Here is a 26,844-nt window from a genome sequence, read left to right as displayed (position 1 = left end):
GGCCTTCACTCATTCGTCCCTTCTATAGCATGTATAGTCTCCACGCTCGATATAAATTTTGCCCCGTATGTCATGCTGACGCATGTACATGCTCTACTACTCAGCTCCACATCAGTAAACCGGTGAAACTCAGATATTCCCAGCTATGGTACCTGTTTCCTCTACATGATGTTATAAAACAATATAAAGCAATCTAAAGTGATGTAAAGCAATATATAGGTCCGAATCGAGCATGAATTGGGGTAATTACATTGCTTTGGATTGCTATATATTACTTTGTATCGTAATGTACAGGAAAGAAGCATTGGGCTTACAAAATACTACAAAATCTGGGAATATCGATGCCATGCAAGCTATTAAAAGTACTAAGCTGATTTCGAAATGCAAACACACGGCGGGAAGTACAGCAAATAAAAGACGGAGAGCGTGCTCGATAATCCACGACATGCACCCAAAATTAGTGTAGAGCTTGAAGTGAGAGTGCTGGACGTGGGTAGTGGCCTAGAATGAGTTCGGATTGAGGCTCGACAAATGGAGAGAACAAGGCTGACACGCGCATGCGAAGCGGTGGCAGACGTGACACGACCTGATGTTTTTCGCCGCCTTCCCCCCAACCTGCATGACAGTGTGACTATACGTCTCAGTCTGGCCTGATTTCGGTAACTCTGGTTTGGTAGGTACTGCTTCTGCGACCATTTATTCGACTTGTCCATCAGTGTTGCACTCGTGAGTTGGAGCTCAGTATAGAGTATATAATTTGGTACACAACTAATTAATACAAAAAGTATCTACCCAGGGTATTTACTACTGTAACCACTCGGGGACCAGCGAGTCATTGTAAACGCCAACACTGGGTCTCTTGGATAAGAACATGATAACGTGGTTGCGATGAACGGTGCACTGGTACCTTGAAATGATGCAATTCCAGGGAACCGAGGGTTTTCGGGTGAGCGACAGGGGACTGTAGCCGGCTTCCTCGCTTGCCTGAAAGAAGTTTGATGCTTATGGTGAGCTTACTAGGCGCTGATGATGGAAACTGAATATCTTGACGAACTTGGTACATCACCTGGCATCAACTGCCACTTTGGGTCGTACAGAGGTTGTGCGAAACCCATTGACAACACCTGGACCTGGATACGAGTTTGATAGAGACTTAAAATATAAATAAATAATGCTGTAAGGCCCATATTTCAAATGCTTATCAAAGGCTTATGGTCTAATGGGTTTAAATGCCACAACACCGCTGAGTATCTTAGGACTCTGGAAAAAAGCCAGACGTCGAGAATGCATCTTCTCCATATCGTAAACACTGGTCTTACATACAAAACAACATGACTACTTGTTACATGATAACCAAAGATCACAGTCATAACGTGACGTTCGGTCATAACTTGATTTTCGCAAACTCGGTCAAGAATTTCTCTTGCGCTTCAACCACAACCTTGACGTGTTCAAGGGAAAGCGGTTCGTCCCTAAAACCATAAGTATAAGTACTGAGGCATACATCATACAGGGAGATTTCATACGATGACATGGCCAACGCTTGCGCGGTCCGCACAAGATTCTTGATAGTGCGGCCTAATTTTTTTGGGACTAGTCAATGGAAAGGTTTCAAATATAAAAAGTAGCGCATACCATTGAAAGGCTTCGCAGCCAGTTCCTTCAGGTCAGCAAGCGAAACATAGCACTGCGGCTCTTGTCCTTCAAGTTTGACAAACTCGTCCGGGCTCTGCCGTCCGTCTCCAGGCTGTCCACTGCCGCCCCACAGTTCACACCCAGCAAGCTCAAAGAACTTTCGCCAGATGGTCAAACGGGCATCAACATCCAGCTCTGGGTACTTCACGGCTTTAACAGACGTCAGGTGAAGGAAGGATCCTTAATAGCAGAGGTAGTTACCAATGGAAAACCGGGATAGGAAGGCTTCATCAAAGGCCTGGATACGATTGGTAGTCAAGAAAAGGACACCGCGATGGTACTCGAGGACCCGAAGAGCAACAGAAACGAGGGCGTTGCGCTCCAACTTCAAGAATGTTCAGGCACCACAATTTGAAAGGGATGTATAATAACGGACCTCATGAAGACTCCTTTGCTCCAGAAATACCTAAAGGTGCAGCATATAGAATGAACATGATGCTTAGGCATCGAAACCAACTCACATCGGCTTCGTCAATGAGGACGACTGCATCCCATGTCGTTGCAAGCTGTGACGGCGCTATGATCAAGAAAAGGCGAACAAAAAATTAAGATCACGAACCCTCAGAACATCACCCAGCTTTTTCTCCAACGTAGCGGGTGTAGTCGAAAGCTCAAGTGAACTGAGAACGTAGAGTGGTCGTTTCAGGTGTTCAGCCACAGCCTCTGCTGTCAGTGTTTTGCCTGTCCCAGGCGGACCGTGTAGGAGCGCAATCTGGAAACTTATTGGTGACACCATAATCATCCACACTTAGAAAAGTGTCCTCACCATTCCTCCACCTTTCCCAGTAATGACATCAGAGAACACTTCCCCGGTTGCGTTGGTCGTCTTTGTGACATTGACGAGCCCTTTGATAAGAGCCTAATTAACCATCAGATGCTGGCCCTTCAAGTTTAATTGCCAATGTTGCTTGTACCTTTGTCGCTTTATTAAGAACGAGATGGTCCCAAGCATGTTCATCGAAATGGATCTCCTCAAGTTTACGAACATCAATCGTCTCCCAAGTCTGATGCAAGGTTAGTTGCATGAGGGCTCCATGGACATGTTAATGGGTTGATGCATGCCTTGTCACGGATATCGAATCCATGTACTTTCACTGGTAGAAGGTACAGTTGGTCTTCTGGGAACTCTCTGATATCATTATGAGCATGACATTCACGAGCACTAGTAAGAACATACAAAGATTTCTGTCCCGAGTTGTCACCGCTAACGAATACTTTCATGAATGATGGCGTTCGGTAACAGGACGGCACTTACGCGTAAGGGGAATCAGGACGTGCATCACCATAACCAGGTACAGGTGGAGGTGTCGCGCGGTATCTATTTGAACGCGGTGGAACGTAATCATCATAATCACTAAACCTCGAATTAGCATATCGGTCACGACATCGACATCAGAGGGCAAATACCGTGAAGACTCTGGGTCTCTGCCACAATAGCCATTTTCATCAATGACCACACGGCGCTGGGGTAAATTTGTCAAGCTGCATGAATGAGAGTGACAAAGGGCTTACGCCATCATCTTGAGTGATAGATCAGCCAAACATAATGAGACATCAAAAAATACGCACATGACTTGAAATGAACACCTGACACAGCAGCATACAATCTTCCGCGCTCTGAAGGAATGGATGTAGGGACGTACATCGTCTTTCACGATAAAAACGACATACCAGTCAGTTCATTGTGTACATCATCTTGCATGATTTTGCACTGAAGATCAGATAATGCCTTTGTCCCCTGCAATCCCGTCAGTGAAAACTAATAGTAGTAGTAAGGGGTCCAGCTTACGGAGTAACGAGGAATGTCAACAACTCTAGTGTCGTGGACGTATTCATGGCCATCCCACATCATACCATGGCCATTAATGTTAAGGATACTGAGAGTTGAAGTCACGTCAAAAGTGAACAAAAATATCGGAGGAAATATGCTTGCCGAAAAGACGAGTCCATGCTTGTGCCATCTAGTACAAAGGCCAGCTGATTCGTGTAAGTCGCTCAGTACAACATCTTGCAAAATATAATAACCAACCTTTTCGCCCCAAGACTCGTAATGGTATTTCCCTCCTTTCTTGAAGTAGTATATGAGAAGATCAAATGAGATGTGGCCATAAGATAGCTCTAATTCTAGGCGCTTGGATCTGGTAGGGTAGGGATAAGCATCATTTGATTTTGCGACACAGAAGTGCTCACATGGGCTCGAACTCTTTCTCAACCAAAGGTATGAGAACGTCCAATTGATTAACGAGTTCCTCGAGGTACTGCTGGGCATCTTGTTCTGTGCTTTGCGCTGAAGTAGAGCGTTAGCTAATGGCCAACACAAGGATAATCGATAACATGACGCATACTGCTTAGCGAATCTAAGCGGCCAAGATCGTGCGCTTTTGTCTTCAACTCCTCTCCTGAATGATTAGACAAAGCTGAACGTGCATCCGAAAGGTGGGCCTTGAGCTCATCGAGTTTGAAGACAAAGTGAGTGAGAGGCGAGTCCGGATTTTGGTCGAAAAATTCGTCGCCAATAGCCATGCTAAGAAGATGGGATGAAGATTTGCAGAGGAAGATACTCGGAAATCACAGACCGTAAGAAGTCAATCAAGGTGCTGCTGAAATGACTGAATACTACATCAGGTTCCGCTGTGAAAAGATAAGTGCGGAGTCAGAGTTTAGATCGCACGTCGTACCGTCCCGGTTAGTGTACCGGACGTTGAGGTAAAAGTAATTATCGACGTCCTCGCGGGGTAGCACAGGCTGAATAGATGATGGGTCATATGGTTGCCAACCATATTGCACGGGTGGAGCACCCCATCCTTGCGATGGACCATCCCATTCTTGTGCGGGAGTTTGCTTTGTTGGATTGGTCTCCTTACCCCATATCTGCCAACGTCGCAAGTAGTGGTGTTCAGACTTCTCTGTTTTTTCGATGAGTGGGCACTCAGGAACATTCTCCTGCGAGGAATGTCAGAACCGAATTCACGGAGTATCAGCTCGACCTACTGCTAATGCCCCAGGGACTACTGGTTCATTTGGTTGCATTCTTGCTGCTGTCACGGATAAGCTCACTATGACAAAGTATAGACGAGGGCAGAAAGATGGTAACAGTCATGAAGCGTTCTGATCGCCGTTTTTATAGTCGTTATCTCCCACACGAGGCTTAGATACGCCAAAGCCACGATGGCATGTTTATTGATCGCCCTAGGCACTAGAAGTTCTACTAGTAGATGGGTATTCCAGACTTGGAGGCTGAGCACTTCGCAAGCGCTCCGTAGAGAGCGGTATGTGACCAATCATAGATGATTGACCTATCAGAATGTGGAGGCTTGAGCGCTTAGGTGCTACTAGGATAGGGACATACAGCAAGTAATTTCCCAGGCGCAGAGAAGCGGACTTATTGAGTCCTATCCTGTAGAGAACGTTTGCAACGCGTCAATAAGACTATTTGCGTCTCCTCAGTACATAGAGTGGTCAAAGTTCACAGAAAGCAAGCCTCCACGTCACCTTATTAGCACAGCACGGGGTTAATTGAGTTTCAAATTTCGACAGTGCTATGCAGAGTCTCTTCATGTTACAAACACAGCGCCGGACTCTGCAGGACACGAAGCATACTACGTACTAGCGTGAACTCCAAATGTAACAATCGAATCAATCCCAGGACCTGGGGGACGCTGACGAAAGGCTTGGATAGGCCTTGTATCCAGAGAGGTTAAATCGTTGACGTCCGGATGCTATACCTACAAAAACTAGCTGTGTCGACGTACCGATGCATGCTTAACTAAGGTATCTGAAGTTGCGGTGAAGAGCGTCCATGGCCAATACGTCACGTGAGTGTATTACTAATCCTTAAGTCAAACTTCCTGCCTTATGGACTTATACTGTCCGAAAGCCCCGTTGATGCTCGCGATATATGCCTACAGCAATTTTCATAATGACGTCCAGTCAGTATTAGGGCATTCAATTTACACCCGCACACTCGTCATGATCTCCACGATAATGCAACTCAGGGAACTGCAGTCTATCACGTGCTTCTGGCCTCACCCCTTTCTAGAAGTCATCGCACTCCCTGGCAGCTTTCACGTATACACAATCTCATATCGCAACCTACATAGCCAAATTCGAAACTCCAAACCCTTTCTAAGTCAACATGCGATGCTCGATGGCGCATGATCAAAGACCTTACACACCTGGAAATGATCATATCTCATTATTCCGCATTAATCAACGTCCAGGGACTGCTGTTAGGTAGTCACGAGCCTTCAGGCGTAGAGTCCATAATCACTTGAGGCCACACCAGCTTCTGTCTGCCAGTAGCAGGCATATCGTCAGCCGCGCCAGCGCAGAATGGACTTCAATCTGTTATCCTTGAAGCTGACAAAGTGGTCTGCCTGTCGAACCATGTCATCCCCATGTGTACCGATCGCACTGTAGATGAATTATGACGAGATCAACTCCAATTTTGGGCTCGTCATTGTGTACCTGGCATCTCATTGTCATTAGGGAGGAACCGTTGAACAGTACCTTTAGATTACATTACGGGGTAGATAATCAACAACTTGGATTCTTGAGAATAGTCCAGATGAAAATAAATATGAAAGCATCTCGCGAGACAGCTTGGTCTATCGAAGACGTGTAATGCTGCAGAAGAGTTCGGCAGGGAATTGGTAAACGATTCTAGACTGAATATGAGTCGCATCAGTAGATGACGTGAAGATAGAGATAGGACTGGGTTTTTGAGAGAGGGGCTTTCTAGGAGGCGTTCGGTCGTACTTGGAGCGGGAGTCGCACTATATGATTCGCTAAGGTATGAGTGTACATGGGTGGTTTATATATGTTTCGAATACTTGTTAAAGCCGGATCCAGCGTGAAAATAGTTGAAGGCGAAGTGAAAATACTTTTGATAAAGGAACAGAGGTGGTGTGATACGAGAGTAAGGAAAGGTACTGAATGTTAAGATGAAAGGAGAATGTATCCGCGTGACTTGAATGCGAAGAGTAACGCTTCTTCGCATCAGTGAGTCACGTGGCTTACTGGACAGGTCCGAGCGTAGTTGATATGAAGTTATGGTCGGGGCGTAGAGGATATGCGATCCTTACAGACGTCCAGGCAATGTGGGATTTGTGTCAAATTACTTGAACCGGTTTATGGTCCTCACTGTAGCTTGCTGCTGAAGACATGGTGCGACGGACGCCAGGATACCCCTCAAGGTCAATATTCGCCGCATGTGTAAAACTGTCCATCTGTGCGCAGTGACATCGATGAGGAAAGAAAGACACACTACGTGTGTTTATTGCCCACCTCAACGTGAATGCTAGCGGTGCTTGGTGCATTAACTGGGTTGGAAAGTCCTGCATTGGTATTCTTGAATGCAGTATCAGAGTTTTCCGGAGGCAAGCTGCTAAAAATTGAACATTGTAGCAGCTCCAACGTATCCATATATAGCAAAATACACTTACATCATCTCTAGTCCTGAACGATGGAAGTTGGCCAGCCGCCTGACAACACGAGATGCCACAATCTGCATTCAATAGTCTAGCAGAAAATGAGCGTATAAGAAACTAGGCTCACCTGTTGAAGCAATAGCAGCTGGGACGTTGCAAATGACACTCATGATGGGGTTCAAGTCGAGCACCATCATAATTGTCGCGATCACATTGGACCCGAACCTGACGCAGGAAATTTTATGTGTTGAATAGCTCTGGAAAGAGATATAAACAGACATACGCGATGAAAAAATATACCAAGCCATCAGAGAATAACATCTTGACGAGTCTGGTGGGTGCGCCGTTCGTGCCACTCCGCGTAGGTGTCCAGGCGAGCTTATATGCCGAAAGGCACAAGACCATAAAATCGAAACACATTGAATAAATAAAAGTAGCAGCAAGGATAGTGGTATCACTGTAGGTGATTGTACAACCGACGCCGGGGCGCCAGACTGGCAGTCAGGAGGATACCTGCGAGGACGCCCAATCAGCTAGTTTCACAATCTTATGAGAAGGTGATATACCTTGCAAGATGAGGGACCAATGCCCGATGATGATCAACACCAGGAGGATAACGACCCAGATATTCTGAGACCAGATAGCTATACTATCACCGGATGAGATAGGCATGTGACATAATCAAACTTTGACTCACGTCCGGAAAGAAAGGTTAATGCTCGCGAGTCCGACTGCCGCATTACCAGCTAACTAAATGGAATGATCTTCCATGTCATTCTTGCCATGGGGTGAACTCACCTGATTAAAGGCATAAAGTGCTTGACAATTGATTTCACTGGCGGGAAACAGAAGTGTTTATTAAGGGACCAGTATTGACGTCGCAGCGTACCTTGGTGTATCCAGGGCTACAGCACTAGGTAAGGAGTGAGAAGCGGTGGAACAAAAGCATAGCACACTTACATTCCGATGAGCGCAAAAAGAAGAAGATACCGACCGGCAAAGTAGAAAACCTGGTGAACGACAGCTTCAGAAATGTATTTCAGCAAAGCACCAGAAATGTTCAGCAAGCCAATTCACCAGTGGCCAGCGGAACCTCGTCTTGCCTGTCATGACAGCCCAGTCGAAGTCCAGAGAGGTAAAGACTTCCCATCTGGGTCACTTGTTAGATCATAATCATCACTGCATAGACAAGTTAAGCTCACAAGTATAGACCAAGAAGGGCATGCATAAACTTCAGGAAGATCACTGAGGGCGGATGAGCAAAACCAAGGCAAGTATCACCAATACGCACTGGAATCTATCTGGATTACTTCCTCTGATTCCCAGTTCGCCATCTTGTCAGAGGTCGTGAACTGCTTTAAGCTTCTGATCTTATGAACGGCACCAAGACCGTCAAGTTGGAGTAGAAAGGAGTGTGTTAGGACAACATCAGCAGGGCCGTGCCATTTATCTGTTTCAACAACTGCCCCAACGATCCACGGGGATGCTACCCTTCGTAAGTTCTATTGCTGTCACGATTGTATTGATTGCAAGTATGAGCCATGAGAAGTTGGCGGTCTTATGGCCCGCCGACTGCCTCGGACAGGCTAGTGCAATGCCGACTCGTTCCACGGTCAACCATTGGACTCGTGCCCTCTGATGACCATGATATCTCCGTTCTCCTGCGAAAATTAATTTGCTCCCATGACTCTTGGCAAAGCTGATTTGATCATTAAAACGCTTGTTCGAGAGTAGACTCTAAATCCACATTCAAGCTGAGCCTAACGGTTTCAGCTTCTATTCAATGTGGGACGGTCACCGAAACATTTACTTATCGTGAATCAACATAAGCGCCTTCAATTATCTCGGCGTTTTGGTGCTTAGCTCCGTCTTCCGCGTTTGATAGATTTTCACTGTCAGTGTAGTTATTGAAGAGTCCAGATTACTCTTGATTTGGTAGGGAAATATCCCAACTATACACTCGCAGCGTATCTAGTCGCCGTCAGTCCGCCACAACATGCCTGAATGACGACTTGCATCTTGGACAGGTCGTGGACTAAATGCACGTTCCTTATCATTCGGACCGTCACCGTGACGGTGCCTCGTGGTGGGCTGGAATGTCCCCTGGCAGGCATGGACAACTGACTTGAATATATTGGTAATCGGAAAGGGCTGTACTAGGTCTCGGTCGCGACTCGGATAGATGCATCTTAGTGATCAAGTTGTAGGAATTGACCAACTGACTCCAAATTTTCCACGAGATTTGCTGCTAAACCGAGGAAGTAATGAAATAGCCAGGTCTGTGTGGCGTGATCGGAAGCTTCCTGAGCGCTAAATATCGAACGCCGGCGGTTCCGAGCAAGAAGTAAGGACGGCAGATGGAAAGTAGGGTGCAATAATAATATGCATACGCGTGCAGTAATGAACATACAAACTTGAGGTGACGGTACGAGCAAGCATATCGGGGATGTGGCTGACTTCAAACTAAGCCTGTAGTACTGTACAGTAGACTGACTATCGAATCATTGAATTTGAAAGTACGTATATAGGCTATGTGAAGGAGACGCGATATACAAGGGTTGTGTGGACATCGTTAGTCTCTGGATATACAACTAAAATGCCAACTCCCTCCTGAGTATCTGTACGAACCGAAACAGATCAGCAACCTTCTGGCTATAATTTGGTAGACGACGTTTGAGGAGCACCGGCTCGATTAGAGTTCAAGATGTCGTCTACTTAACCAATTGGACAGCAAGTCTTGTTCTCGAGAGGGTGGCGACACAATGCATTGGAGGTTGGGGATATCTAGATCCTTCTTCAGTAGTAGTGGAAATTCACAATATCAATGCCATTATTATGAATTGACTGAGGTTTGAACGTTCAACGGCCCTGATACGGTAACTCGTGAGAAGATGGGAGAGGAAGAGAGGTAATGGATGAGGAATGAATTGGAATGAGTAGTCCCTGGGCCTGAGCACGGGGACCAAAGGGTGGGTGAATCACTAGACTGACAGACGTGGGATGATGGTTTAATGAAGGATTGCCAGTGGCCGTCGACTGAATCAACGGAGAACGTTACAGTGGCGGGCTACCCACTACTTGCGGAGATGATGGCGAGAAAGGTAGACACTGCACCGCGAATCCAGTAAAACGTAAGGTCATCCGCGCGAAGAAAAAAAGAACTCCTCTTAAGAGGACGGTTCACGTTAAGAAGCTCGATATATATGCTCCTGGTCCGATTTCATTTAAAGCTCTAGCGATCTGCAAGGTATATGATCAGGCAAGAACTTCTTGCCTGGAAGAAGCCATACTTGCCGTTCGCCGTTCGTGACGTCAGCATGATAGTTGTAACTTGTTCTCAAAATGTCCGTTGAGACAACGCCACAGCTCTATCTTGTGGCTTTCGATGAACGCCCGTCCATACAATCTTTGCCGTACACGAACTGAGTTGACCTGCTGTATCATCATAGTGAACCACAATGTCCGATGCTCTTGACCAGAGACGAGGATGTACGGGCTCTTCAACACGATGGCTTTGCTAACACGTTGGTAGTGGAACTTGAAGTTCAATCCACCAGAAAAGAGGGTAGCGTCGACTTGATCAATGAGAAAATCGAGTATGTAAAGACAGGAGTGGAGGTACGCAGAGCGCTGAGATTTGACTCGGCAGTTTGCCCGTCCGTCATGGCAAAAGCTTCCTTCGACTCTTGATTGGTCTGGTCGGTTTTTGGAAACCATCGGATCGGCCTGAATATGCCACACAGAACTATGCCATCAGGAGGACATACCACGCGGACGGCGCCGTGGCTGCGATCAGTGGATAGAACGTTGACGTTACAGTGTAACGACCACATCCGCGGCATGTCATAATCATCGGGAAGGACTTGAATTGCACCTCGGCGCTCAACCTCAGGCCTCAGAACAGCGTACGTGTGCAGCTTCCCGCCGGTAGGAAGAAATCGTCGTCTGTCAGAACGTGGCAAGAATTAAGGTTATGACGCGCAGAAATCTGTAAGGGATTGCTTATTGGCCAGCGAGCGACGCGTGACGAGTTGTCACTGTTTGTTAGTATGCGGCAACGGTTTCGAGTTCATCACGACTAAAAGTCTGAAGACCGGCTGCAGACAGCTTGCTTAGTACTTGGCCAGACACTATGTTTCATCATATGCCAGAGTACCGGATGTCGAAAGGCAGAGTTTTTCGAATATTGATTTTGTGACTTGTGTCACAAGTGAAGGTATTTATCGCTGCACTAAAAGTATTAATAAGGTCTCTACCCGATCTGCGGCCTGTCGCCTCCTTGACCTACTTACACCTAGTAGCTGCTTTCATAATTCATATAGAATGTGACTGTAACAGAGCATACTACATAGTAGTTTTTACTGCGACGCGTACAAAACACCCACATAACACCGTGACGAAGAAGGATGGTTCTCTTAGTGGTTTGTCAATTTCTCCTGCCAAAGCGCTACTAGTACTGAAATATCCAGCAGAGCATCCGACGAATTCGAAGCAGAACTGTCTTGCGCTGAAGTTGGCAGGTGTGCCGATGAGTCGTATGTGTAATTCGCGGGATTCTAAAGTGGCAAGTGCCACCGTACGTGACTTTCACAGGTTCCAAAGATCATCGATACCGATCAGCGAAGGCAGCATGGATCATGACATCAGCACTTCACAAAATCAATCGAGAATGCCGCCCATGTGGTCCTGCCAAACATTACTTAATGCCTTCATGTCCGTGCCGGGCTGAAGTTCTGGATGCACGATAGGGGAGAGCAGCTCTGCAGTGAGTAATCTATGGCTAGTCATGCATTCTACCTATAGGGCCCCTCATATGTCAGAATCACGACTAGTAAGTGCCCCTCTTGGGTATTTGGTATAATTAAGTTCCGAGCAAGAGTTGGGAGCTGGGTGCTGGGATGCTTCTGGAGCCTTACGTATCCTTGCGTTGCAGTGGTTCCATGTAAGAAGAGCGTACTTATCTTAGTTCCATTGGAAGCTGCTCGCATATATGGCAAGAAGAGGCCTCATCGAGTGCTCGTGTCCTATATAAGGAAAACCTTCAGTACTGCAGTTTCGAAGCCCCATCAGGTCGTCCCCCTCTGTACCATCGTCGTCGTGCATCCCGAAAGCTACCATGGTCGACTGGCACTCCCAAGAGACGCTAGTCGCTAACGCTGGTAAGTCAGAAATGTATCTCATTTGGATTTATTAGCCTTACATGGTATGAGTAGAGTCATTCAGCAAGTTCATGCATGTACTCTTTGGGCTCTACATGTAAGATGCGTTCAAGTGAGTCAAGGACTGTCACTGATACGACGTAGATGGGAATTCGTCAGTTCGCTGGATTTTGACTGGCAGTTTATCTCGGGCAAGAGGCGATTCCGATGGCCCCTGGTAAGGTTTTATGGTATTCGAGTGTGCTCTCCCTTCAATAATAGATCTATGGCAGATATTCTACTTTTCTGGTCGTTACAGTTTGCTTTTCGCATTGATTGGAATGTAAGTTCCGTCTCTTTATTCACTTTACGTGTATTATTGAAGCACATTACTTAGCTCTATTGCGCTCAACGTGACAACCGAGGTTAATTGTCAGGCATTATATACCTTCAACCAGATCTTTGGCAACACTGCAATTGGCTTAGCCAGCATCAATCTGTCCTTGCGAACGTCGGTTGCAAACGTCTATATTTCTGGCCTGCTGCAACTGACACGTACTACAGCATGGCGGTATGGTCGCAGAACAAATATGTAGTTACTGCCCTTGTTCTGATCATTCTGGGTCATTGGTCATTCCTCCTTCATGGTACGCGCAATTCGTCCACTAAACCAGCGCATATATGCGGGTATAACAACCAATTTCACCAGGAATCTTGTTGAAGGCTGCATGGGTAGATGGAGAGTGTGTTATTATCTACACGGATAACCAAATTCTCGCCATCACCTTCATCTACTCCATGGCGTTTGACTTCATAGTCTTGTGCTTAACCGGCTGGAAACTTGCGTTCCCGGCTAACGGTCGCTCCAAACTTATCAAGCTCATATTTGGGGACGGCCTGATCTACTTTGCTATTGCGTACGTTCGCCGTGTGCTGCGCCTTCGTTTATTCAATCATTATCCCAGATTTTTGGCAAACTTGATGGCGACGATCTTCATGCTCATAAACTTGAATGCAGTCCTATCGATCATTGCGAATGTCCCTGCTGCCATCGCATCAACGGTTTGCACAAATGTAGTTTTTTGAGTGCATGCTAACATACACTTTCAGATCGTAGCATGCCGCGTCGTACGAAGGTTGACCAACTTTACCTCTCAAGGTCCAGAGGTTTTCACGTACGTTTTCAGTCCCTTTGTACGTTACTTATCTTATCCCTTTTCTTCACACAGTTCCACCCAGGGCTCGACACTCGCATTCAAGAGCAACGCTAGCACAAATCGTCGCATTTCTGTCAAGAAAGGCGACAGTGTACACGTCCAGGTAGGGTTTGCCACGGACGCCTTCTTCTGCGTTCTGAATACCACATGTCCAGATGGAAACGTTCGCTAGTCCCGATCGCTCGGTTGCCGAGTACGACGCCAGTGGCAAAATCGTGAAAGACGACGAATTCGATCCCGAGGCACAGATCATTAGCAACGAGTTCAAGCGCCCGCCCTACTAGAATGGCATCGTATCGTCCCGTACGACAACCGCATATTTATCCAACCCACACCTCGTATCCGCATCGTCACCAAAAGCAAGAAATACCGTTCATCATTGCACATTGCACGTTGTTTTTACAACTCTCAGTATTGCCTTCCTTTCCTATATTCTCAGTAATCTCCCCGCTTGTCGTTCTTTAGACTCCCCAGTACTTTCTCTCGGCGATCGGCGGGGATTCCTTTCTTTTTATCATGTCTGGCGCGGTTTGCTCCGCCGTGTATCGGGCCTCAGGCTGTTGTTGTCAGATGACTTATTGTGAAAACAAGAAATACAACAGTAGTAGAAATACGCCAGCAAGTGTACAATCAACTTTATCAACAGAAAATGAAACTTAATAGAGTTTTCTCTGACCTCCTGTCATTGGCAGGACCGCTTATATATCATGAGCCATGTTCTCTCTAGCCCGCATTCAACCAGAAAGTTTGAAATGAAGGCGTACATACTACAGAGTTATGGTGGTGGCGGTGTATGTGACTGTCGTTCACTACCGTGACCATGGTAAATATAAACTTCCATAATTAACTTGAAGTAGCAGGCGCATCGTGTCAAGCCTCGTCTGTCGAATCTGAATGTCGACATGCAACAGATGGAAAACTTGATACTCTGTCACCCGAGGGCGTCTTCTGGTCAAGATCCCAGTCAAGCGATAATAGTCAAATGTGAAGTTCCGCAGACTATTCCCAATGACCATGTCCTGCTAGAAGTCGACCGCTTCGGTTTCTCCGCAAACAACGTGACGTATCAAGCTTTGGGCGAGGCTCCGCACTTCAGGTCCGTCCCTTTCCACAATATTAGACATTTCACCTACTTACTTTGACATGGGCATGCTAGGTATTTTGAATTCCACCACACTCCAGAGGCAGAAGGTGTTTCCTCAAAAACTCATGGCGTGACTCCTGTGTGGGGTTTTGGTACTATCATCAAGTCCACGCACCCTAAAGTTCATCCTGGAGAGTGAGTGTATGGATACTTCGCCCCAGCACGATATCTTTTGCTTCAGGTATCTCCGGACGTGAACAAGTATGCCTTCTTTGTGCCCCGGCCTCATCTTCCTCCAGGTGATTTGGTTCATCAATTCACGCACGAAGGCACTGACTAAACATCATAGACCGCCGACCATATAACCAGATTACGCGGTGCGCCTCGGACCCATTGTATGATCCATCACCGACTGCGGAAGATCTCACAATGCTCTATCGTCCTCTTTTCTGGACTTCGTTTTGGTGCGAGGACTGGCTCAATTCGTCCAATTACAAGGGAGGGTCTACTCAGATCCTTACATCTTCCGCCTCTTCAAAGACTGCCTTCTGTCTGGCCTATCTGATTCGTAGACGTAACTCTCTACAGGGGAGTTCGACGAGACGGGTTATTGGACTGACGTCAACGAAGAATCTCGCTTTTACGAAACGTCTTGCCCTGTACGACGACGTTTTTGACTATGAGTCATTTGATACGTCACTTGTCGGGAACCTCGCACGGGGACACTGGATATATGTAGATGTCGCAGGTAACAATACACTTAACGCCAGAGTGCGCGACCATTTCCGTGCATGTGACGACTCTGAGCTCGTCACATGCATTGCGCTCGGTTTGACGAACGTATCAGCTTCCACAATCGAACCCTCGTCTACTAGCTGGGATTCAGGTTCAGAGGCTCCGCAGGGAGACGACCTAAAGCTAGAACCATTTTTCATGCCTGAATGGCTTGCTATCCGCAAGCAACAGCTTTCGGTTTCTGCGATTACTCAGATGCAGAAGGAAGCCTGGACCAGGCTCATGTCCGACTGTGGAACTTGGGGTGTGTCACTTCGGAGGGTTTGTGGTTCTGACCAGGTGAAGGCTGCATATGAAGAAATAGTTAGGCATGGACTAGCACCAGAGGACGCGTTCGTATGGAGTCTGTGGGGGGAGACCAGGGAGTATGGTTCAGGGGTGAAGTTATGATGAAATATTATGGTCCTTAAGCATCTGTCTCCCTTACGTTGGCTGATCAAACCAAACCTGGCTATCACTCGACCATCCCCCCGGCTTCTTAGACCACATCTTATCACCTTCGAGAATCAACGCTACTTATAACCGATATATGTGGCTTGTTGTAGCCTTGCTTAATTGACAGCGACCAAAACCATGCTAACATCGATACACCTCTCAGAGTCCTATCAACAAGACCCGCCGATAGACTTTACGGTAAGCTACCCCCTAGGTCAACCATGATATATTATGACCACCTCAGAGAAGCTTTAAGAACATTTACTCAAGGTCAAAGTTGTCACATCCTTATGTTATTAATTTTCTACAAATGTTATTTGCCCCGCAAGTCAGGCCTCGGGGCTGAACAAGATTTGAATTGTCCCCCCGAAACAAAATGTTGATTGGGTTTAATTTTATGTACACTAAGCTCATGGGCCGCGTGATACCTACATAGCGCCGTCGCGATCGCGCGAGCGACGTGTCTTGCTTGAGTCTAACTGGAATAAGTTCCACTCTTAGTCATTCAGTCACTGCGCTTGTTCGGTGCAGTTCGTGGTGGCAGCCGCGACGTACATTTCACGTATTCATTGGACTTATTTCAATCCCTTGTTTCTTTCTCCCACTAATCGTGGGCCACTGAATTGTCATGCGTCTAGTGTACACTTTGAACAAGTCCAAGCAAAGGCAAAGTTATGATGGAATACAGTGACCAAACTTGGGAAACCAGCTCCGCGTAAAACATATTAAACGAGAGTAAGACAAATATATGGGGATTTCGAATAGTTTACAATGACAGGGTGATTAAAGAGCCCGGTTAATCGTATAAAATAATGGAACGAAGAGGGATTTAGGTGCCTTTCTTGATATCTCTAGTATTGGGCCCCAGTGTCGCTCTAGGCCCTTGGGGTACCTTTCCTGATGATCTAGTCGCCATCATCGGCTTCGGTGCCTTGGGAGAGGATTCTAGAGTCACCTGTAACATAGCCATTGACGACCTCGGGGCTTTAGGAATAGACTTAGCTCCTGCCGGCCGTGGGATGCCCTTTGAGATAGTGTCGTGAGAGGAATTGGCTTTGCTCCGATCAACTGTACTCCCAGACGCGGTTGAAAGGGAGGGAGATGGAGTAGAATTGGATGGAGATGTTGAGAGGTTATCCATGCCGCCTAGGAGCCGAGTGAATTCAATTAAAATGTCCTTGAAAAGATAAACCCACTGAATTGGCGCAGCAAAGACGGCCTGCTTTTTGCAGATGCTGATGAGGAGACTTCTCGGCTATGGGGTGCGGTGGCGGATGCTGCAGCTTGTGCGTTTCGCAGCTGCTCTGCACTCGCTGCTGTTGTGCGGGCCGATGACCCAGAGGGCTGTTCCTTTGCAAGAACATCGCTAGGGTTGAAGTTTTTGAATTCAGCATGCTTGGAGCTGGTGGCCTCGCCAGCTGTCGATACGGCAGGTTTGATTTGCCCATGTCGCAGAAATCGGGTTCGAGGTTTTGCCCCAAGCGTGCTTTCCGCTGCGAGCTCAGTCTCTGAGGTAATACTACCTGATCTGCGATGCGTACCACGGTCGCTGGCTCCCGCAGACGGGGCCTCGGTTGAAGTTGCGCTCTGGGATGTGCGTACATTTGGCGAACTAGCAATAACTTCGACGACATCACATCGCCCGAGGAAACCGAGGTACTTATTTGTGCAGAATGTTTTCGAAATTTAAAGTTGAAGACAGGTTTTGCAATGACCGGTGAAGGTGTCCCCGATCTCGATCCCAAGGGAGTTGAAACCGGCGAGTTGGATGCAGCAGACGCGACTTTCTCAACGGAGCTAGCGGATGAGTCAAGAAAGAGTTTAGGCCGCTTTGTAGGCGGTGTGGAAGAATCGTTCATGTCTGCAGTACGCTTGAGACTGGTCTTCTCTGTAGGAGAATCGACCGTCTGGAGAGTATTAACACCTGAAGGTATTTTGTTCGATCCAGTACGGAGAGACTTTTGCTTCGCTAATAAACGTATAGGTGACTAAAAATGTGATAGTTGATTCGACAGTCACTCACTAGATCCCTGCGAGATAATTGGTATCGGTCCTGAGATGATTTCCACGTCAGTCGATGACGCTGAGTCGATCTCCATCGGGCGAGCGGCAGAGAAACCCGGTGATGCAGTGCTTGAGGATGACTTGGACTTTTTCTCAATTTTCTTAGGGCCGGTGATCTGCTTAGACCGCTGATCGGCTTATCGTGAAAGTTAGTACTGGATACTAAACCTGAGGGGTAGTCACACAGACCTGTCGACACGGCTACGGGGCGCGCCTCAGGCGCTCTGAACTGGATTTGGTCATGAGGGGTCGATGGTTTTGATGAACGAGCTTTCTTCTCTCCGGAACTTCCACCTGAGTTATTCTTCGGTGCACACCCCGTCGTTAATTTGCGACTTGAAGATACCGTGAGTGTCTCCCGCAACTCTTTTATTTGTGTATCGCGAGACTTGACCAAAGAAACGGCTTCATCTTTCTCCTGGTTCAACTTTGCGTGTTGTGCCTGGATTAAGGCCAGTTCCGTCTCCAGCTCCTCTATTCGTGACACCTTGGCCATCACAACGTCCTCTGAGGCACTAGCATCCAGTCGTTTCTGCATATCGTCTATCTGTTCCCTTTGGACAGAGCTTACTCTAGATATACAGTCAGCATCCACGGCGTCACACGTTGAACGGTTACATACTCTTCGTATCTCTGCCGTTCAGCGACCAGGAGCTGCTTCTGAGAGTCATGCTCCTTTGTGACTGCATCATATTTACCCTCCCATTCATCTACGGTGGCCGTGATTTGCACGAGCCGGCCCTGCAAGTCACAGATTTGCATGGATTTGGCTTCAATAGATTTTGCCAGGGTTTGCTGGACCTTCTCCACGTTCGCCTCGGCTTGACGTTGCTGATCTTGTAAGTGGTTAAACGTGCTTGTAGAAGAAACCCCTTTTAGTGGGATGAATTAAGTGGGGAACAGGAGGCAAACACACGATTTCAGAGTGACTGCACTGGCTGCCGAGGTTCTCCTCATCTCTTCGAGAGCAGTGGCAGCCTCTGCTTGGGCTTTGACTGCGTCATCTCGTTCTACTTTCAACCACTGTATCTCATGTTCCAGTTTTGTGAGTTTGGATTTCCACTGGCTGAGCATCTTCACGTTGTCTTCCGTTTCCTTTTTTAAGCTTTCAAGCTCGTTTCGATCGTGGCCCAGCGTACAGAGGTCATTCTGGAGCTGATTTCGTTGAGATTCAAGATCTTTGCAGCTGTTTTGGGCGATAGTCAAAGTATCGCTGAGATAATTAATGTGTTCTTTGATTAAAGAGATACATTTTAATGGCGAGAGGGTAGGGGGAGGGGAGGAACTCGGCTTGTCATCTGGAGCACCGGAAGAATCGGGGAGTGGCGTATCTGAGCTATGGATTTGGGATGGGATGAGTTCCAGCCATGGCGTGCCCAATATTATCTTCGGCGTGTTAGATGTTACAGAGTCATCTAAACTAACAGTAATGCCAACTTGGTGAAGCGCATCCTGAACCACCATGAGGTGACTGCGAGCTTCCTCTGCTGCTCTTTCAGCTTCAGAAGTGGTGTTCTGCGCCGCAGTTGCATCTGCTCTAGCTTGCAAAGCAATGTCCTGTACTTCAGTGGCCTCCTTGGTATATCTGGCCAGTTCGGTTGAAAGATACGCAACCGTGTCCTCAGCCTCACGTCGCTTAGTTGATTCTTCCAGAACCGCTTTCGAATATGATAGGTGATACTCGTTATGTTGCTGCTGAGTGTGTGCCATCTGTCGCTGGCCGTCCTCGAAAGCCTGTTGTCTTTCGGTCCTAATGAGATCTAGGATCGAATTTGCGCCATTAGATATAGAACTAGACATTGGCCCCATGCCTATAGGCATGAGCTGTTCAGTATTTTGAGTACTATTCGAAGTGGCAGTCGATGGAGGGCACCGTGCACGAGATTTAGGATAAATGGAAGGGCCGTTTGATGTTATATCCTCAATTAGTATAGCAGATGAAGATTGTGGTAGTTGCACATCTATGATGGGTAGAATGGAGGTAACTTGCGGAGTGGTCATGCCTGCAAGCTGAATGAATTTGAAGTGTTTGCAGCCCAACTTGGTTTGTTTAGATCTAAAGCCTTTGCCAAACAACAGTTTCCAACAGCTGCCCTGGCCAACGACTCGGATTATACTTGCCAACGTGTAATTCCGGTAGTCTACATGCATGCAAACAGACACATACCACAACCACCGCACAGTGCTGGGGAACCTTACAAAGGAACGTCAGCAACTTCTTCACTCTGTGATCTCTAGCTGACATGTACTTCCACAGGGTTGCGACCTCGGATCGACCCAAGTCAGATGCCATCTCCGATTGACGTGATAGAATCGGACAGGGAGAAATGGGAAGGAAATTTATTCTTGACGTTACCCGGGAACAATCCACCGTTATCAACATCCGACTTCACAGCGTTTGACCAAGGTAAGCCTTATTTCCTCTCAGGAATATAAGACTCGGGCTACTAGGTGCTATGTGTGGTGGGACGTAGACAACACCTTTTCACCCGATTGTATACCATGCTGGTCTCACTGCAGACATTGGCAATCTATCACCTCGGTTTCGAGTCTTGCTCCGAAGTCATTGACTGAATCTTCTGTTACAGGAAACTCGAGCCCAAAACACGTTAGAGTATCAACGTGGAACCTTCCAAGTTCCTCTCATCTGGCAAAAGAGTGCGATATTCCCCTTGCGGCAGTGTTTCAACCATTCGCAGATCTTGATCCCCGCGAAGAGTCTATCCCAGTCGTGGACTGTGGTGATTCAGGTCCCCCTCGATGCGAGGAGTGTAGAGGGTACATCAATCCTTGGTGTGCATGGACTGCCGGTGGATGGAAATGGAAATGTAATCTTTGCAGTCACGAAACTCAAGGTATGGCATGGTGTGACCTTCAGAGTGACTGACTGGCATCTCAGTCTTGGTTTCTAGTATTGCCAGATTATTTTTGCAATTTGGACGCAAATCTTACGCGAATAGATCTTCCAAACCGCCCTGAATTGAACAAGGGAACTGTTGACTTCGTGGTCTCAGGAAAAGAATACTGGGCACCTCCGCCTCTGCCAAGGATGAATTCATCGTATTTCTCTATCGACCCTCCTTCCTCTCAAGCACGCGAGCCCAGATCTCTGAACTGCCTTTTTGCATTTGACGTCTCGCTGGAAGCCATACGAACGGGCTTTCTGAAGTCTGCCTGCGACGTCCTGCGAGATTTGCTATACGGTGGTACCTCCCTTGATGGGACTCAGTTAGAGCCGTCTTTCCCCGAAGATTCTCAGCTTGCAATTCTGACATATGACAATTCTTTGCACTTCTATGATCTGTCTGTAAGCGCACAACTCGCATCATTGCTTCAAGTTGATATAGACAAATTTTAGCCAGCCTCATCATTGGCGAGCATGATCGTGGTTTCCGATTTAGAGGAAGTCTTTGTCCCTTTGCGTGAGGGCTTGTTCGTAGATCCTTGGAAATCCAGGTCAGGAACGTTCGCTGTCTTAACTCTCAAGTCACTCTCATTGTGATTTTAAGGACCACTATCGAAGGTCTACTTAAGGCATTACCAGAACGTTATCTAGACACCGTCATTGATAATGCAGCGCTTGGGGGAGCGCTACTTGCTGGACTGGCTTCGCTCGTACGTCCCAGCTACTGATCATGTGATCCAGGCTTGAGCATGCTCGTGCAGGCAGGCCGAGGGGGCCATATTATTGTTTTCCAGAGCGTATTACCTGCAATTGGACCCGGTGCTCTTGAACCGCCACGTGATCAGGCGTCATTATATGGCACGGACAAAGAGCGAACTATGTTTCTCCCTCGTCATCAGACATGGAGAGACATTGCTGAGGAGTGCTCAGAGGAGGGTATTGGTGTCAGTATGTTCCTTGGGATGAGCAAACCTATCGATATTGGATCTATTGGCGCGTCTTTCTTTTCCTTGCTGCCAGTCATTGCTAAGCAGGTGCACAGGTATTGTATCTTCTACCACTGGCGGCGAACTGTTTTTCCATCCTAGGTTTAACCCTGCACGAGATCAACACGTTTTAACTTCTCAACTGCGGCGTTTACTAACTCGGACGACGGTATATAATTGCTTATTGCGCGTGCGATGTTCCAATGGTAAGTGTTTATCGATGAATATCTTCCCCGAAGAACTCATTGAGATGCATGTTGTTGCAGGCCTTCGAATATCAAATTATTATGGAAATTTCCATGAGCGTTCTGTATCGGACTTGGACATTGGAATTCTCGACTCCGATAAAGCCATATCCGTGCATATCGAGCACTCACGGAAGCTGGATGCTCGAGAGTATGCATTCTTGCAGTGTGCTGTGCTCCATACGACACCAGACGGTCAACGCCGTGTCCGAACATGTAACCTTGCCTTGCAAGTGGCAGACCTGGCTGCCAACATTTTTAGGTATGCTGATATGGATGCCGTAGTGTGTCATTTAGCAAGGGAATGTCCGACTTTACCTTCTCTTTGCCACATTCAATTTTCCTCACATTCATTCTAGCGATGTCGAAACTGACGTCACGCCGAATGGCTCACATTCGAGAAGAGCTGACTGATAGATGTTCGTCAATATTGCTCGGCTACAGGCGAAATTGTGCGGCTGCCACCGCTGTCTCTCAAGTGAGTTTGCCAGATATCATCTCCGCCCCTTTCATTAACAAGCTTCGCAGCTAATTATACCTGAAGCATTTCGAGCTCTGCCTGTGTACACCCTGGCGATCACGAAGTGCAAACCTCTTAAAGGTGTGTTATTGTTATTTTGTCATTTCTTCATCGACCAACATGCTTTCGCAGGTCGTAATGTGTCCGCGGACGTGCGCAACTATCATGCTCAGAAGATACTATCTATGAGCGTACGCGCAACAATGCAGCATCTCTATCCCCGCCTTCTTGCGCTCCACGACTTGGCAGACGACACAGCACTTCCAGACCCCACAACAGGTCAGATGTCCTTCCCGTCACTGATGCGGAATAGCCACACCTACATGGAAGCACACGGCATCTATCTAATAGGTTTGTGCCGCACTTCTTTCGATACAACCTCTTTACCTACGTCCTTCCATCAGATAACGAAGACCTCATGATATTTTGGGTCGGTTCCAGTGTGTCCCCGCAATTACTTCTTGACCTATTTGGTGTGGACGACCTCCTGGCTCTGGATCCGAATACCGTCAGTGCCCGGGTTGGCTAAAACGACCTGTCTTTGATCTTCGTCATTACAGATCCAGCTCCCTATTCTTCACACTCGATTGTCTACACAGGTTATGAATATACTTACACATCGCTGCGTTCAGCGAGGTCGCACTCCGAAGATGCTTCTTGTCCGCCAAAATATGGATGGGACGGAAATTGAGTTTAGTGATATGCTTGTCGAAGACCAGAATAACGCTGCTATGTCATATTTAGACTGTAGGTTTTATCTATGAGCTGCATGTCGTCCTTGCTGATTGGCTACTTAGTTTTGTGTTTGGTTCATAAGCAAATCAATGCTGTGGTATTGTACATCGTGTTTTCCTTCCTCCTCTAGACTCACTTTCTTTCGATAGCTTACAAACGGCGAGTCGTTATCTGGAGGACCGAGTCTACGAGGATCTCCGTGGTAACGCCACGCCGTATAACTGGCACTCTTGCAATCATATTCCATTGCCCTGAAATTTTATATCGTTAAATTAAGTGCTTTTTCTATGTTTCGCTTCGATTCCCGGTATCAGCCTATGCTTTAATAATTCTTGAAGTGGCGCTTCAATATATGGCAGGAGCTCCCATGATTCTCATGTGGTGCTGCTATACACAGCCTGTTCCGTCGGTCAGTCCGGCTGCTGATGGATGTGGACAAGTAAAGAGCCCAACCTTCAATGCTGTACTCTGAAGGGGCTGCTGAAGCAGTACCAGAACGTGCTGATAGAAGTATTTTTGACGCAGTTGCGCTGCATAATGGCTGCCCATTTGGAGATGTGATTGAAGCTGCCAGGCTGACCGAGATACTGGTTGTCAACTCAATAAATCTCCATGAGTGGCTGACAAAACGGAATGACCCATTTGTTCTAGATTTTTGGCACTCTGGCATCTCTAACGGCACGCAAGACGCCTGCAATCCAAAGGTAAGTATACCAGCATTTACGTTACACGAAATCCGCGCGAGAAAGTGACCACATCATGCTGACTGTTGGGCATCAATGCACCAAAACACGTAATATTTCCGCACTATGAGTCTTATCTGGAGCCCGATGGATCAAGGTTTTGTCGGCGTTCATCCTAAGTTCATCCAGCATTATGCATCATCATTCATGGTAACTTGCAGTTCGGTGAAGTCCGGTCATGAAAATCAGAATTACTACATATCAGTTCACCGTCAATGCGGTCGGTCCAACTCCGCCGTTGTGTTTTTTCGTTGGTAGACTAAATAGAAGGAAGATATTCGGTCCTTCTCTATGATACATATTTCGAGAGGCAGAATACAAACTCCGTAGATCCACACTTTGCAAGGCTTTCAATGAATCACTGAATAAGTATGCTTGTCCTCCAGAGTCCACATTACTAAGACCCGGCAGAACTCAGCCCCCTTCACATGCAAGAGGTGTTTTCCCCAACAAAATATTCAGCCAGATCAGCAATGTTATTATATTCCGTGATTCTGCCGGTGGGGGATAACGGTGATCTGTACTATTAGTAGTGCCGAAACTCGAAAGACTTACGACGTTCTAGTGCTTGATCGGCGTTGTCGAACCCACAGATAACATGCACGATTATCATATTTCGCTTCGATGGGAGCCGCTGGATCTGATCTATTGATCAGTAGCTATCATGAATCATGTGGACACTAGTAACTTAATGGGCGCTTGGCAAGCTGATGCTATGGTACGTACGTATGAGAAATATTGTAGCTCGCCGATCAGATAATTTCTCGTCCATCATATGCCTTGACCTACGATTATATCTCATCGAGATCACCAACAACTTGGTTGCACAAAAATAACGGCATACCCAGCGGCCCCTTTCATTCCCTTCGTACACGTGAGGTGAATGTGGCTAATGTTATTAATAATCGGAAGACGAGGGATTGATCAAGGTTTCACCATCACGCACCTGGACACAACGCATGGGTTAGGGACAACCAGTGGTTGAGTGACATAAAGAAAGAATCCGCGGCGAACTAGTTGAAGAGCCAACTATCCGTCAGTTGGTGTAGCTCCAAAGACTGTTTAGTTCCTGAAGCTAAGTATAGACGTAGGAATCAGCGTTGCAAAGGGAAAAGTTTATTTAACAGAGACCGACTTTGTAGACTCAGAGGGACCCGTTCCGATCAGCTTCGCGAACTATAAGTTTACCCCACGGCAAGAACCTCAAATTACGGTTGCCGGTAGTAAACACGTACACTGCTGCTTTTTGCTTCGGCAGTAAGAATGCCTTGGAACACCAGGGAACAACATGAAGCGATCGAGAGACACACACGACATGATCTGCAGCTTAGTCGCTCATTGACTAACTCATTATTATTGGAGGCCCGGAACTAGTCCAACGCAGCACATTGCCATTTCTAGTGACAACATGAGTTTGTGCTCTCCAGAGCCCTAAGACGGCGGGACATATGACAGCAGGTGATGGCCTGTGATGGCCTGGAGCTCAAGCCTCGAGGAGTCAAGGCTGCGTAATGACAGAGCCTCGTCAACTATTTAGGAGTCTTGTTTCCTTGGAGTCAAGTTACCATCAACGGATTTAATGATCATCTTCGTGACAGGGTAAACATCCGCGGAAGTTGAAGGATACACATCCAGCAACCTGCCACAGAGATTCGTTTACCCGCGGCATCACGAATCATGCACGCATAATACCTTACGCACAGCAGTCTACAGGGGGATCTTCAGGTGCTGTTGAAGCCTATATGAGCTTACGGGTGAAGGGCTGCCACAGATCGATCATAAACGTTATATGATTTCAACTTGCGTATAACTGACAAAGTATTTGTCCGCGCACGGCGCAAAGTGCACAGCCGAGGAGGATTTCTCGTTTCAGGATGGATGCGTGCTCTTCAGCAAGTAATACTTGGTCTTGATGCGGCATAGACCTGGCCTCAGAGTGGGAACGGGGAACACCCGGTGGTGCACACATCAGAAGTTTCGTCACGTTCTCCGGCGGCCAGTACAGCCAGTCACCTCTGAATGATTATTATCGACACATGACCAATCAGAAAACGGATAGACAAGACCCAGCGGACTGGAACTATAACTGATTATCACAGTCTCTCCGTGTGTGGTTTTTGCCAATTGAGAATTTGGACTCGGAGTCCGTGTGTTTGACGGGGCGACGATTCATGCTAGCCTTTTATGTGCCAATATTTGCGAACGAAGAGAAGGATGTGTGTTGTGTCGAGACTCGAGAGCCCCAGGAAGGGCAGATCCGGAGTCCAGGCTGAACTTGGCTTGAACACCGACTCAACAACGGTTTACAGCATGATTGAAAGGCACAATCGATCATTAAGTCATCAGCTAGACCTTTATATCACTCCGCTCACCTCATTTTTCATACACCTGCCTTCCTCGAGGCTCGCGGTCGAATAGTTCATGACTCAATTGTATGCTGTTCTATGGACCATAACAGTACTAGTGCTATTTGCCGAGCCGTTCAAACTGCGATGGGCTCGGTTTCGGTGGAGTAATCATTAAGTAAGTATACAGGAGAATTTCCAAGCTAGTAACTTCTTCAACTTGCCCTTCTTTCTTCTGAGTGAATCCGAAACGCGACAAGCGATATCGATGCGCATATTTTGCTGGTCAACGAAACTTGTTGCAACGAGCAGAAACCTAGGCTTGACCGCGTACTATGGCCGCAAACCCTCAGAGCCCATTGGAAATCTGCATATCCCTGGCCAGGCACTTGGTTTGTCTGACCGTGCAACTCAAAGTTTCTGTTTTGCGAGCATGTGCATTATGCAGTGCGTTTCCATGTCCCCATGCTATCTATAGTATAATATCAGATCTTTCACCTCCGCAGAT

The 26,844-nt window shown here is 47.1% G+C and overlaps 6 protein-coding genes across 6 annotated transcripts; 3 read left to right on the top strand and 3 right to left on the bottom strand.

Moving 5' to 3' along the window:
• Nucleotides 1-1,323: 1,323 nt before the first annotated feature.
• On the bottom strand, nt 1,324-4,602 carry BJ212DRAFT_1323576 (P-loop containing nucleoside triphosphate hydrolase protein). Its single transcript, XM_041334500.1, has 22 exons — nt 4,374-4,602; nt 4,041-4,326; nt 3,886-3,982; nt 3,725-3,833; nt 3,629-3,672; nt 3,485-3,572; nt 3,367-3,433; nt 3,265-3,312; nt 3,208-3,215; nt 3,103-3,158; nt 2,951-3,049; nt 2,873-2,899; nt 2,758-2,824; nt 2,610-2,699; nt 2,462-2,554; nt 2,255-2,407; nt 2,157-2,201; nt 2,072-2,101; nt 1,897-2,020; nt 1,636-1,845; nt 1,527-1,578; nt 1,324-1,472 (listed from the first exon to the last, which is right to left on the bottom strand). The coding sequence occupies exons 2-22, from the start codon at nt 4,216-4,218 to the stop codon at nt 1,385-1,387; spliced, it is 1,773 nt and encodes a 590-aa protein (XP_041197410.1). The 5' UTR covers nt 4,219-4,326; nt 4,374-4,602; the 3' UTR covers nt 1,324-1,384.
• Nucleotides 4,603-7,207: 2,605 nt separating this feature from the next.
• On the bottom strand, nt 7,208-8,373 carry BJ212DRAFT_1261716 (uncharacterized protein; the record flags this gene model as incomplete). The annotated part of the gene is made up of 9 exons (XM_041330200.1): nt 7,208-7,349; nt 7,408-7,618; nt 7,691-7,773; nt 7,822-7,870; nt 7,919-7,959; nt 8,014-8,037; nt 8,085-8,134; nt 8,202-8,274; nt 8,327-8,373. Coding segments are annotated over 9 exons (720 nt in total), but the record flags the coding sequence as incomplete, so codon positions are not given.
• A 3,656-nt stretch (nt 8,374-12,029) lies between these two features.
• On the top strand, nt 12,030-14,160 carry BJ212DRAFT_673886 (uncharacterized protein). Its single transcript, XM_041343779.1, has 11 exons — nt 12,030-12,283; nt 12,338-12,380; nt 12,428-12,500; nt 12,556-12,605; nt 12,660-12,773; nt 12,827-12,909; nt 12,972-13,179; nt 13,228-13,324; nt 13,373-13,437; nt 13,492-13,582; nt 13,635-14,160. The coding sequence occupies exons 1-11, from the start codon at nt 12,241-12,243 to the stop codon at nt 13,761-13,763; spliced, it is 996 nt and encodes a 331-aa protein (XP_041197408.1). The 5' UTR covers nt 12,030-12,240; the 3' UTR covers nt 13,764-14,160.
• Nucleotides 14,161-14,381: 221 nt separating this feature from the next.
• Nucleotides 14,382-15,748, top strand: BJ212DRAFT_1295994 (uncharacterized protein; the record flags this gene model as incomplete). The annotated part of the gene is made up of 4 exons (XM_041332385.1): nt 14,382-14,575; nt 14,636-14,758; nt 14,826-14,862; nt 14,933-15,748. 4 exons carry the CDS (start codon nt 14,382-14,384, stop codon nt 15,746-15,748), a joined length of 1,170 nt encoding a protein of 389 aa, XP_041197407.1.
• A 1,229-nt stretch (nt 15,749-16,977) lies between these two features.
• BJ212DRAFT_673859 (uncharacterized protein) lies at nt 16,978-19,857 on the bottom strand. The gene is made up of 7 exons (XM_041343778.1): nt 19,731-19,857; nt 18,774-19,681; nt 18,480-18,713; nt 18,047-18,429; nt 17,817-17,993; nt 17,335-17,762; nt 16,978-17,279 (listed from the first exon to the last, which is right to left on the bottom strand). Exons 2-7 carry the CDS (start codon nt 19,676-19,678, stop codon nt 17,181-17,183), a joined length of 2,226 nt encoding a protein of 741 aa, XP_041197406.1. The 5' UTR covers nt 19,679-19,681; nt 19,731-19,857; the 3' UTR covers nt 16,978-17,180.
• Nucleotides 19,858-20,002: 145 nt separating this feature from the next.
• On the top strand, nt 20,003-23,454 carry BJ212DRAFT_1262769 (uncharacterized protein; the record flags this gene model as incomplete). The annotated part of the gene is made up of 16 exons (XM_041330293.1): nt 20,003-20,084; nt 20,115-20,264; nt 20,446-20,712; nt 20,770-21,164; nt 21,216-21,313; nt 21,367-21,472; nt 21,524-21,759; nt 21,797-21,954; nt 22,015-22,299; nt 22,353-22,471; nt 22,522-22,594; nt 22,646-22,864; nt 22,918-23,021; nt 23,074-23,260; nt 23,311-23,345; nt 23,398-23,454. 16 exons carry the CDS (start codon nt 20,003-20,005, stop codon nt 23,452-23,454), a joined length of 2,571 nt encoding a protein of 856 aa, XP_041197405.1.
• Between the last annotated feature and the right edge of the window lie 3,390 nt (nt 23,455-26,844).

The sequence above is a fragment of the Suillus subaureus genome, assembly GCF_016647635.1.
Source record: "Suillus subaureus strain MN1 chromosome Unknown BJ212scaffold_4, whole genome shotgun sequence".
Classification (NCBI taxonomy): Eukaryota; Fungi; Basidiomycota; class Agaricomycetes; order Boletales; family Suillaceae; genus Suillus; species Suillus subaureus.
Note: the sequence above shows the minus strand (reverse complement) of the source record. Positions and strands in the feature narration are given on the sequence as shown.